Below are 12,757 nucleotides of genomic sequence, written 5' to 3'. Positions count from 1 at the left end.
ATGGAAGTAGTCCCAGCTCCTCAACAATTTCTCTTCGTTTTTAATGTCTTTCCGTAACTGAATAACGTGACAAACAGGACAACACTAAAATGAACTTTCCATTTTAAAAATAACTATAATGGTGTTAAAAACACTTTTTTAAAATCAAACGTCTTCAAAAGATGTAATCAAAATCTAACCTGAATCTCTCTCCCCCTCCCTTTTACATGACTTTTTAAAATGACAAATGTATTTTGAATCAAAAGTTTTCCACCTTGTTTTTTTTTTTTTTTTTTTGCCAGTTATCGTCGTTCCTTGAAATTCAGTACTCGGTGTAAATCACGTTGACTGTATGCAATCTAATGAAAACCTCAAAGATGTGTGTCGTGAGGAAGCCCAACGCTGCCTCGGGGGGGCCATCTTGAAACGGGGCTCCGTACGACCTTCGCGTGCCGAGCGCCCCTTCGCGTCGGACGCTTGAGTTCCGATGCCGTGACCCGACTGTTCTTTGTTACTGTGCAGCCGCAAAGTACCGCGTTTTTCCCCCCTCCAGCACTTGAAGCAGCATATCCTTCACAGTTATGGTACGCTACTTCCCTCCCTGTTCGTGTCTCTCTGGTTTCTGTGTGTCTGCACAAAATCCACTGTTAAGGCTTAGAGGGCATCCAAAACTCACATTATATGATGTGGGAATTATTTTTTGTTTTGTTTTATTTTATTTTATTTTATTTTTTGCAATAATGGTACAGCCTTGACAACACACCCCCTGTCATTGGTATCCTTGAACCTGTCTTCAGCTTTACTGTGAAGGAGAGAGGTTTATCCTATCCTGAGAGCAACCAAGAATTACATTGATTTGTGGAAGTCAGTGTGGGGTTTTGGGGTCCTTCACACAAAATTATTTCTGAGTCTGACATGAATGAAATGTTTTGTTTTTTTTTAATCTATTTTGAACTTTTTCATATTTTGCAAGATCTCTGATGCTATCCAGGTTATATTAAACTACAAGACATTATCTTTAAAGTTTGGAATGTAGATTTATACTATACCATTAAGAGCCAAGTGTATGTTGGCTGCTCTGTTTTTTTATTATTCACTTTTGATACTGTGAAAAATCTTTCATCCCGAAAGATTAAAACAATACAGTTTTGACAAAAGACAAAAGTGTGGTGTTTGCTTTCTCCCTTGGTGCACTTAACCTGAACTCTTGACTTGTTTGACAGTTAATAGTAACCATATCTCAACGTCCCAAAATGAAATTCAAGTCATTGTTCAGATAATGATTAGAATTATAATTTTGACTTTGTATGTGGTTTCACTTCATAAAACTAAAATTATTATACATTATCATAGGCATATTGACTGAAAATGACTTGTACCATATTTTTGCATTTGTTTAAAAAAAAAAAAAAACAACAAAAAAAACAAACAAAAAACAGTGTTGGTGATTAAACGGAGAAATGGTCTGAGAGTTCAAGAACTTCCTTGGATTGGACTTCCTCGGCCACCGTACCACTGTCGGAAAAGAAACGCGATGGCGACGGTGCTGTTTGTTTTCCAACGCGGAGCTCATAATTGAACTCAATTTTATCAACGCAATAACAAAATACAGTGGATATTTCTGAAACTTTGCCAACTCATAACCTACAGAATATAACAATGGATCCAGAAAGCAGATCGAGGAAGGTAAATGTGCATCTGTATTCTGTACGTTCAGTCGCTAATTTAGATTGCGTAGAGTACAGCTAGGCTTTTAGCCAGAGCAGGCTAACCAGAACTCGTGTCTTCGCTCGTTTGTGTTAATTATGCAGATATCAGTTGGTAGATTTAAATTGACTACAGTATACAATGACTCAGCAGCAAAGTTAACCCGCTAACGTTAGTTACATGCCAATTACAGTTGTATCTGTATTGCCTCATTGGCTATGATAGCTAACGCGATCTTTCAGAACTGTTTGAACGTGATAGGTCTGGTCCCCGTCTGGCGCACCATTTGCTAGCCCATTTTTGTCTTTCAGCGATGTGCAACGTTAGTTTTTTGGCCCATCAATGGTACTTAACGTATGGCAACAGCAAAATTAGCTACCGAATGGCCGCATCGACACGGAGATATGGTAACTAGTAGCACCATCGTCCTTCCAGAGGCTGATAACATATTGTAAACGGACAATGAAAATCTATCTGATATAATTCGTTAGAATCAGCATTCAGGATCGTCAGCAAAATATGCATCTGATCGCGAAACCACACAGGACAGTTTGCTGATTGGAACGAGCTGGGTTTGACGCACGTAAATCATGGTCAGTACATACGGCGAGACGGGACACGAACCATGTTGTGTAGCTAATTATCGTCACGTATTGTGATGGTGTAACAAGAACACAATCCGACCTATCCGCCAGTACACAAGTAGGCAACCCTACTTGATTTTGAACGATTATTACCAGCTTGAGTCTGAATGGTGTAACGCAGAGTGCCTCCAGCACATGGTTCACCTGAATTCATTAAGCCTAATAATGCAGTTATTTAGTTGTAGGCTATTATCTCTGCCACTCCAGGACCAGGATTGCCTACTCCTGCCTTACAACAGGGGTTCTCACACTTGACTCCTTGGTCTTTGTATTTTTCTGAATTTTTCTTTAAACCCGTCCTAAGACAGTGCAGGTTTGGCTCACAAGTGTACATACTTCCAGTAATTAGGACCCAACTTAGTTCACCTGTGAGTCTATGATGTAATGAATACGGAGGTAACCATTTTCTAAAGGAATCGTTTGCTGTGTAGGACATTGCAGAAAATTCTGTCTTTGGGCCTAGCTAATCTGACTGCTGAAAAGTCCTGGGACGTTTAGCCAGTTCCTCATGTCATGCATCACTATTGCTGATAAATCCATATTCTGCATTTTACTTTATTACTTAATTACCGTGTTCATTCAAATGATCTAGGCTATATAACAGGTACATAGAATAATAATAACATGATGGAGGTGGTCTACAGAGGCACCAGGAGGAAGAGGAGGCACCAGGCTCAGAGGGATCTGAGGATGACGCGTATGTGCCATATGTTCCTGTCAAACAGAGGAAACAAGAGATGGTATGTAACATCTATTCCCTCCAGTTAGTAGTGATGTATCAGCTGCAGAGATGTGTCTGTGCTATGATTGGTCAATCAGCACCTTGTGTTAATGCTGTAGACCTGTCTCTGTAAAGAGACTTCTGTGTCTGCGCTGTCACTGGCTGACTAGTAATGGGACAGTGTGACTGTGCAGGTGTGTAATAATGTGTCCAGCTGCAGAAGCTGCTCAGTACTGGGACAGTGTGACTGTGCTGTGCAGTAACGCGTCCTGTGTGTTCAGCTGCAGAAGCTGCTGCGGCTGCGGGGGAAGGGCCTGACGGAGGAGGAGCAGAGGGAGAGCGGAGGCGAGCAGAGGGACGATGAGGAGGGCGTCGGCCCGCGCTCTACTGTCAGCCTCCTCGACCAGCACCAGCACCTGAAGGAGAAGGCCGAGGGTGAGTCGCCTCGCCTCACCCGGCCAAAACCACGCCCACTTTACCATCAGCGTGCCCACCTAGTCAGCCCCGCCCTCTACTTATTTATTCATATTTTTATTTAAATATCTGGGCCAGTCTCTGACTCATCTGATGATATTAATTCATGCATTTTTTTTAGTTAATATCTTTTTTTATTTGACAGACTTATAAGGCTATCTGGGCGCACTACACTTAATACACCTGACAGAGCAAGAGCAGAAACTCAATCTGCAGTAATCTGCTGGGTTGTGGTGAATAGTCTGAAATGGATTGATTGAAACAGTGAAAGCAGTTATTTTGTTTATATTTATTTATGTCTGTGTTCGTGCGCACGTGCACGTTTCTGTCCCATGCAGCTCGAAAAGAATCGGCAAAGGAAAAACAGCTAAAGGAGGAGGAGAAGATCTTGGAGAGTGTGGCTGAGGGAAGAGGTGAGAGAACCTATTATGAGAATAGTATTGCTGTTTGTCTCTCTGTATGTCTCGCGCTCACACTCTCTCTCTCTCTCTCATTGTTTGCTGTGTATATCTGTGTTCTTGTGTTTCTATTTTCTCTCTCTAGTTTCATTAATTCTGTTCTACTGTTGTCTACAATTATGTTGGGGATGGTGAAATGAAATGACTTCAAAGTCAGCCACATTTATTACAAAAGAGTTGAGAACACACACATGCATGCACGCCCTTCCTCCCTTCTTCTCTGCTGGGGTGGGCTGAATGGTATTAGAGGGACAAAACCAGTTTCTCATCTCACCCCTGGACTCATCCTTTCCCTGTGCCCCGCCCGGACATCACCAGCATGCAGCCCCACCCACCTAACAGCATCCAGCTGAATCTTAAAGGCAAAAGGCCGTTGTCCGCAGCGTCTTATTTACAAATATGATTATGTTCGATTGTTCTGACATCAAACTAAATTGTTAACTAAAACACCACCAGGTGTTTGACTGACTTTTGCCCATCTCACTGAACAATGAACAACACACTGCTGACACAGCATTGAAAGACAGTGCAGTTTCATGTTTCATAGCAAACCTAGATGTACAGCTTCTCTTCCAAACACCTTATAAATCATTCTGGCTGCACAGCGACACTTTGTCTATGTGGAGCTAATGCATACAGTCCCTGAAAAGCTAACGCGGGTAATCATTCTCTTCTCTCCGACAGCGCTGATGTCCGTGAAGGAGATGGCCAAGGGAATCACATACGAGGATCCAATAAAAACCAGGTGAGGACAGCAGAGCGGTTTTTACTCTGGGCTGGCGGCATCTGGCTGTGATGGTAGGGATGTGGTCCGATGTGGTTGGATGTTGTTGAATGCCGAGGTAAGAGGCAAAGCAGTTTTACTCATGTCCTGCCTCATCTGACTGTGATGAGGGGGATGTGATGGGATGTGATGTTGATCTGATCTTTGTGAACCTTCCATGACCCCTTGTATAACCTCTTCCATGGGCGGTGAACAAGCAGTCTATCCTTTCCTTACCTAGCTGGATCACTGCACTGAGTAAAACCCGGAACGCTCCGGAATATGGAACAATGGACTGAATTGAAAATAGCTGTTTTACTCAGCCAACTCACTAATTCTGCTTTGTGAAACACCCCCCAGTACTGTGGGGAAGTTATTAATTTGACGTGGCTTCTGCTATACTGGTTGCCTGTTCAGGTATCAGCTGGGGAAAACTGCTGATGTAACTGACTGCATCTCTGAAACCATGTTGCTGGTGATATTAAGCTGGATTAACGGAAGCTGTGGAAGCATGTTCTCTGCATGGTGCCATTTCCCAGGCAACCTAATAGTTTCCGTGAATGCTAATATCTGGAGATTTATTTCTGCTGAAACTGTAATTCTCCATATTGGATCCCAGCCTTTCAGACAAAGGTTTAAACTCATTAGGAATAACCCGGTTTGGGGTGGGGCATATAAACCATGGAGATGTGGTCTCACAGTGCAGTTCCCTCTCCCCACAGCTGGAGGCCGCCACGCTACATCCTGAACATGCCCTTGGCGCGGCATGACCGCGTGAGGAAGAAGTACCACGTCCTGGTGGAGGGAGAAGGAATCCCTCCTCCCATCAAGAGTTTCAGGGAGATGAAGTTCCCACAAGGTGGCGCCCTAGCGCTCTGCTCATCACCCTGTCTGTGTGTGTGCGTGCGCGTGTGAGTGTGTGTTCACATGTCTGCCTTACTGTCTTGCTTTCAACGTAGAGAATTTCAGTCATTAAATAGTGACTTTGATTTGGCGACACGTGCTTTAAGTGCATTGAGATAGAAATGATAGAGTGGGAGTCTGTCAGTCGAGCGATTCTGTTCATGTAAACCCATTAAACTAGTGATTAATTCAGACAGGTGTATCATTTAATTGAATTAGAATAATTGACTCTTCAGCTGCGCCTAGAACAATTAATTGAACGTCTGATTAAATTTGAACCAGCTACCCAAATTTCCTTTCCTGCGGGCAAATATTAACAGATGTATTGAATTAAAACCTTTGGAATTAAGTCAGTGATTTATATCTTAATAGCACAAACAGCTCCGGTAATGAAGCTCCTCCCCAGTGAGTTTATGGCAGATTAATTGCGCATATCTGAAATAATGGTCAGGATTTCTTTAACTGCTCAATCAAACCCTAATTAACAGAACTTGTTAAGAGAAGGCCTAGCGCGCAGCCTATCTCCAGAAATGCGTCTGAGGAATGCTGATCTGTGCCTGTTCCCTTTCTCTAAAGACCCATGCCGGGAATGACAGCCTGCCGGGTTTACAGTTTAATGGGATGGCAGGAGATTAATGGCAGATTTCTACTCTCTGTTTAGACCATTAGAATACCTGGTGTGGTTCGGGTATTATAGGGGCCTTAATGTTTAAATGGGAAATATTACAAATGGACACAATGTGTGTACGTGAAGAGACCCTGACTGCAGCAGCATTCACAAACGCTGTCTTTGTCTGTCTGTCTGTCTGCAGCGATATTAAAGGGCTTGAAGAAGAAAGGCATCGTTCATCCCACGCCCATTCAGATCCAAGGAATCCCAACCATGTGAGTATAGGGGGTGGAGGTGGGGGTGGGGTGGGTGTGAGGCTGGGTTTGGCTTGTGGCAGGAGTCTGGTGACGATTTAATCTGGGAGTCCTCACATGATGGTGAAACTGAAATGCTTGTAAGGATTTTCACTCATGGAAGTAATATCAGTGTAAGTCTCACCCTATGAGAGGGTAGAGAAACTACAGCAACGGTGTTCGACTGGGCAGAGTAGGGGAAGTAGAATAACATGTATGATCTTCATCACTCTCTTGGAGTCAAAATGTGAAATAACACTCACTGCGCTCTTGTTTTTGGTTATGTGCGTGTGTGTGTGCATGTGTGTGCGTGTGTGTGCGTGTGTGTGCGTGTGTGCGCGTGTGTGCGTGTGTGTGCGCGTGTGTGCGCGTGTGTGTGCGTGTGTGTGCGTGTGTGTGCGTGTGTGTGCGTGCGTATGTTGTGTAGCCTCTCAGGACGGGACATGATCGGGATCGCCTTCACGGGTTCGGGGAAGACTCTAGTGTTCACACTGCCCATCACCATGTTCTGCCTGGAGCAGGAGAAGAGACTGCCCTTCTACAAGAGAGAGGGGCCCTACGGACTCATCATCTGCCCTTCCGTAAGTCTGCTGCCCTCTGCTGCCTGCATGCTGCTATTACACCACATTACACTGCTCCACTCAGTCAGCACTCAAGTGTTGGGAGTCTCACATGGTGGAGTATTGTATAAAGTTGTTGAATGTTACCCGTGTTATTGAGGTGTGGGGTCCTCAGCCAGACATTGGACATTTTAAGGGACTTAGCAACTGCACAACAGTGTTTCTGACACTGTTTTCTGAGTGTTCTAGGGGCCACTCTTATGAAGGTTTGGTGGTTATATGGGGGCACTGTTATGAAGATTTGGGTGGTTATTTGGGTGTTCTGTGATGGTTTGGGTGGTAACGGGGAGTGCTCTGCGATGGTTTAGGTTGTTGTAGGGGGTGCCCCGGGATGGTTGGGGTGGTTATTTGGGGTGCTCTGTGGTGTTTGGGTGATTACAGGGGCGCTGTTGTGTCCACAGAGAGAGCTGGCGCGGCAGACCCACAGCATCATTGAGTACTACTGCAAGCTTCTGGAGGAAGAGGGGGCCCCGCCCTTGCGCTGCGCCCTCTGCATTGGAGGCATGTCTGTCAAGGATCAGATGGAGGTGGTCAAACAGTGAGTACGCTGCTTCAAGGGAATGGGGCGGGGCATGGGTGTGGCTGTCACCTCCCAGAATTCAAACTAAGCCCCTCCTACCGGTTATACAATTTCCTCTGTGTAGAACTGATCTGCAGCCATGAATGTCACAATCACAATGTTCTTTAAATGTGTTTTAAAGTCTGTACTGAGACAAGCAGACAGAAGCAGACTTTTACCAGGGGTTAGATGGTGAATGCAAGGAATTGTGGGTAGGCATGGTCCAGGAAGAGGAGCAGGACTCTGGGCGTGGCTAACTTCTGTTTCCATGGCAGCGGCGTGCACATGATGGTGGCCACACCTGGTCGGTTGATGGACCTCCTGCAGAAGAAAATGGTGAGCCTGGACATCTGCCGCTACCTGGCGCTGGACGAGGCCGACCGCATGATTGACATGGGCTTCGAGGAGGACATCCGCACCATCTTCTCCTACTTCAAGGTCACCTTCCCGAACACAGTGCTACAGCACCTTCATTCAGTCACGCTCACTGTCCTTCTCCAAGGTCACCTTCACAAACACAGCCCCACAGCACCTTCATTCAGTCACGCTCACTGTCCTTCTCCAAGGTCACCTTCACAAACACAGCCTCACAGCACCTTAATGTTTGTGATTGGCTGCGTGGTCTGGAGGGGCGGGACTTGAGTTTAGGTGCTGTCTGTCTATAGGGCCAGAGGCAGACGCTGCTGTTTAGCGCCACCATGCCGAAGAAGATTCAAAACTTTGCCAAGAGCGCCCTGGTGAAGCCCATCACCATCAATGTGGGCCGCGCTGGGGCGGCCAGTCTGGACGTCATTCAGGTGAGGCCACTAATCGACGAATGCAATGTAAACTGTATGGACTGTTATTAGCCCATAGAGGCGAGACAGATGACTAACACATGGATCCACAAATCTAAGCTATATGCATTGATTTTCTATAAACTCTCAGCCTATCCAGTTTATGTTACGTGCAGTTCTGTGTTGTGACCGCTGACCGAAACAAAGCAATTCTTCACAACAGGGTGGTAAATTAGTTGGGCGAATCTTTTGACATCTGTTATGTATTATGATTATTAGATATTAGCTTAGCTGATGCTCTTATCCAGCGCTATATCTACTGATACAGATTTGCTCAGGGGTACAACATCCAGTGTTGCAGTATCCTGCCTGGGAATCAAACCTTCAACCTCGTTCAGGAGCCCAGATTCCAAATCATTAAACTACACTACCATACTATCATATTTTATGTACATCAAAAATATAATAATTCTAATAACAACGATAAGAAGTTTTTGTGATGCTTGACGCTGTCCCTGCCAAACCGCATTCCCGGGTGAGTTGTGCACACCATCCATCTGGCTGGCAGGACCTGTCTTTAACCCCGGGAGGAACCCGCAGTGGCGGAGACAGTCGGCTCCAAATCATCCAGTGACTGTCAGTTAGACGCACTGTCAGCTTGTGCAGTCACAGCACGACATACAGGATCAAATTATAGATCTGGAGCAGCGTTGGACTGCAGTGCTGGAGTGGGGGGGGGGGGGGGGGGAGTAGGAGGGCTGTTCTCTACCTGCCCTGTGTGTGGGGGACTGGAGCAGGCTAGACGTGTGGCTGTTTCCACTTCTGAGTAGCCTGAGCAGGCCACACGCACTCAAAGAGGATAAAGATGCTCTTTTCATAGAAAATGGCTCTTTTACATGCCGGTAGAATTTTCAAAAGGGAGTCCTTAAAATTTTCTAATGGCATTTCACTGAAGAGAAGTATAATTATGTTAGAATTTTGTTCTGAATGTTGTTAACTAATCTTCAGAAATTGTTGATGCTTCGTTTAATAATTATTTGTCGTTGGCCTGCATTGAAGAATATGACGTCTGTCCTCCTAGAAATGGATTTCTGAAGAAATATATTTTTGGCAGAAGACGAGTTGCAGGTTGACGTCACTCTTCTTTCCGTTTGAATTTGTTCAGGAAGTGGAGTACGTGAAAGAGGAAGCCAAAATGGTGTACCTCCTGGAGTGCCTGCAGAAGACTCCGCCCCCCGTACGTGCTCGTCTTCCTGTGCTGCCGTTACATTCCTAACCTGTGTCGGGTTTAAAGACGCGGAAACACAGTGCCAAGTTGCATTAGTGCACGTAGGAAACGCAGCTTTTTAATACATAGGAGACTGCGTTTGTTCAGTTACTTGCCATCATTTTAACATCAGTAGTCTGGTAGACAGATGTATAAATGTACACTTAGTTTCTTAATGAAAGCATGTTTTATTGTGATACGTCTGTCTGGAGGAACATAAGAACATAAACATATTAGATGATGTCAGCAGGCCCTTCTGCCCATCCAGGCCTGTTCTCTCTGTAGGTTGCTGAAGTAAAAGTGTTCTCACGTCTCGCTGAGACCACACGATGTAAGCCTGTGTTTATGAGCTCATGAGCTGTGTCAGGGATGAGCCATGGGTTTCGCTCGCCAGGGGTGCCCAGTAATGATGTAATGAGTGTAAAGCCCTTGACCTGTAAGTGCATTCCAGGCGTAAAGGTCTCTCTCCTCTCAGGTGCTGATGTTTGCAGAGAAGAAGGCGGACGTGGACGCCATCCACGAGTACCTTCTGCTGAAGGGCGTGGAGGCGGTGGCTATTCACGGAGGGAAAGGTGTGTGTAGTGCGCGCGTGTGTGTATGTGTATGTGTATTCTTACTAAAAAAAACAAATGCCACGTTTTCATTTTCGCCAAGGGCATGTATCGTGGTTTTCTTTTTTTAGACCTGGGCAGGACTTGTGCATTGTGGCAGAAGCAAGTGGCTTGGTGTGTTACTGCACTCTTTTTCAATGTCAAGCCCACAGATTTGATCATGATTTGTGTAATGGTTTTTTGTCTGTTTGTCAGCCTCTGTGATTACAGAGCACAAGCTGTTGTGGAATATGGTATTTTCTGAGATGAGTGTGCGTATGTCTGTGTGTGTGGTGTGTTTCAGACCAGGAGGAGAGGACGAAGGCTATTGAAGCCTTTAAGGAAGGGAAGAAGGATGTGCTGGTAGCCACAGATGTGGCCTCCAAGGGGCTGGATTTTCCTGCCATCCAGCACGTGGTGAACTACGACATGCCCGAGGAGATCGAGAACTACGGTACGAGCTAAGAACCCCCACCAATCAGAATGCCAGTCACCCATCCTCGCCTATCAGACTACTTAATATTATCCTCGCCCTCCAATCAGCCTACTTTATACCGCCCACCCCCTACCAATCAGGCTATGTGACGTCACCATTCCGCGTGTCTCTGTCTTCACCAATCAGATTGTGCGATTTTGCGCACACTCCAATCAGAGAAGAGTTTGTGTATCGTGTTGTGTAATGTTGCTCTGCGTCTGTGTGTTCAGTCCACAGAATTGGGCGTACTGGAAGATCGGGGAAGACTGGGATCGCCACCACCTTCATCAACAAGGGCTGCGGTGAGAACAGGAATAAACACCCACAATCCTTCTTGTTCTGCATAATGCTTGTAACAAAAACATTTACAGTCCTCTAACCCCAGGGCCCATTTGCGATTTCTGTTGCAAGTAATGCTGACAACCACGTCTACCCTGCTAGCTCCCACAAACATTCATCCTATTGGCCTGCTCACTTCCTCTCTGTGATTGGAGTAGAAAACCCTTGTCCTGTAAATAGGAACAGAAAGCGGAATCGCACAAAGGACACACCTTTTGTTTTGTCTGGTTCCCTCAGCCTGGTAAATTCCCAAATTCCCACCGAATTTCACACCCTCCCCTCTCTCCGCTTGTCTCACCCCGTCTCCTCTCCCTATCTCTCTCTTCCTCGCTCCTTCCCTCCCTACCCACTTCTGCCCTCTCCAGACGAGTCAGTCCTGATGGATCTGAAGGCTCTGCTGATCGAGGCCAAGCAGAAGGTGCCGCCCGTGCTGCAGGTGCTGCAGACCGGCGACGAGACCATGCTGGACATCGGAGGTGAGAGCGCCCCCCGCTGCCCCGGGGGACCCGAGCGTGTATGCTGCCCGCGCTGTGGTGTTCTGCAGATATTAATAGCCCTGTGCACTGTGCTAGCACGTCACTGCTCAGGGCAGAACCCACACTATGAAACCACAGCCCTTAGTGTGTAAAAGGAGAAGCAGGGCCTCTTTCAGGGCTCGTACAACGGTGCTCAGACAGGAAATAATGTCGCATGCTTGGGACTTATTCTTAGGGGTCAATGCTCACTGTAGTGGTGTTCATTCAGATATGACTTTGTACATAGCTGTGATGGGTTGCACTGAAACCCTGAACGTTGAAATGATGTGTGTGTGTGTGTGCGCACAGGGGAGCGAGGCTGTACGTTTTGCGGCGGTCTGGGCCATCGGATCACAGACTGCCCCAAACTGGAAGCCATGCAGACCAAGCAGGTCACCAACATCGGCCGCAAGGACTACCTGGCACACAGCTCCATGGACTTCTGAGCTCCTCTGGACTGTTTCTCTCTGGCTGTCTTCACCCATCTCGCTCTCTCTCTCTCTCTCTCTCTCTGTCTTCACCCATCTCTCTCTCTCTCTCTCTCTCTTCACCCATCTCTCTCTCTCCATTCCTTCTCTCTCTCTCTTCTCTTCACCCATCTCTCTCTCTCTCTTCCTCATGTTTATCTGTCCTGTCCAATCTCTCTCTCTCTCTCTCTCTTTCTCTTTCTCTTTACCTTCCTTTCTCTCTCAGTTGCCCTATTTTGAATATTTTTATCTGATGGGCACCTGTTTTGAAGCTCCCTTATCACGGTCACTGCCGGTGGGGTGGGGGATGTAGTGATTGCTCATTTCCAGAACGTTCTGTAGGTAAATGCCTCAAGCGTGTTTCCCTGCTCACCCTCTCCACACTGCTGTAAATCCCATGTGCTTTTACAAGGCTTCCTTTTGTATGGATTTTCTGAAGGAAAACTCCAGTGTTGATGTGATGTAAATAAAGTTACAAACAGAGCTTGAGTCTGTTGTGAGTGTGTGTGTGTGTGTGTGTGTGTGTCTGTTTCTTGAAGGAGTTGCTCTCAGATGATATGATATTCTGGGTGGTTTTTGGTCAGGCGTGAAAGTAGC

The 12,757-nt window shown here is 46.1% G+C and overlaps 1 protein-coding gene across 3 annotated transcripts; it reads left to right on the top strand.

Annotated features, from left to right (window-relative positions):
• Positions 1–1,474: 1,474 nt before the first annotated feature.
• ddx41 (DEAD (Asp-Glu-Ala-Asp) box polypeptide 41) lies at positions 1,475–12,649 on the top strand. Of its 3 annotated transcripts, none has more exons than XR_010328894.1 (18): positions 1,475–1,665; positions 2,975–3,070; positions 3,333–3,486; positions 3,864–3,938; positions 4,668–4,728; positions 5,469–5,605; positions 6,462–6,534; positions 6,980–7,133; positions 7,574–7,710; positions 8,007–8,169; positions 8,397–8,528; positions 9,673–9,744; positions 10,250–10,346; positions 10,669–10,818; positions 11,070–11,141; positions 11,544–11,654; positions 12,003–12,208; positions 12,289–12,649. XR_010328894.1 is itself a non-coding variant. In XM_064326464.1 (17 exons), the coding sequence occupies exons 1-17, from the start codon at positions 1,639–1,641 to the stop codon at positions 12,137–12,139; spliced, it is 1,848 nt and encodes a 615-aa protein (XP_064182534.1). In that variant the 5' UTR covers positions 1,475–1,638; the 3' UTR covers positions 12,140–12,258. The 3 variants fall into 3 exon arrangements, 1 of the variants encoding a protein (XP_064182534.1); XR_010328893.1 differs by having other exon boundaries at positions 12,003–12,248; XM_064326464.1 differs by lacking the exon at positions 12,289–12,649 and having other exon boundaries at positions 12,003–12,258.
• The last annotated feature ends 108 nt before the right edge of the window (positions 12,650–12,757 follow it).

The sequence above is a fragment of the Anguilla rostrata genome, chromosome 3, assembly GCF_018555375.3.
Source record: "Anguilla rostrata isolate EN2019 chromosome 3, ASM1855537v3, whole genome shotgun sequence".
In the NCBI taxonomy this organism is placed as follows: domain Eukaryota; kingdom Metazoa; phylum Chordata; class Actinopteri; order Anguilliformes; family Anguillidae; genus Anguilla; species Anguilla rostrata.
The sequence above is the reverse complement of the archived record's forward strand: the minus strand, read 5'-3'. Positions and strand labels throughout refer to the sequence as shown.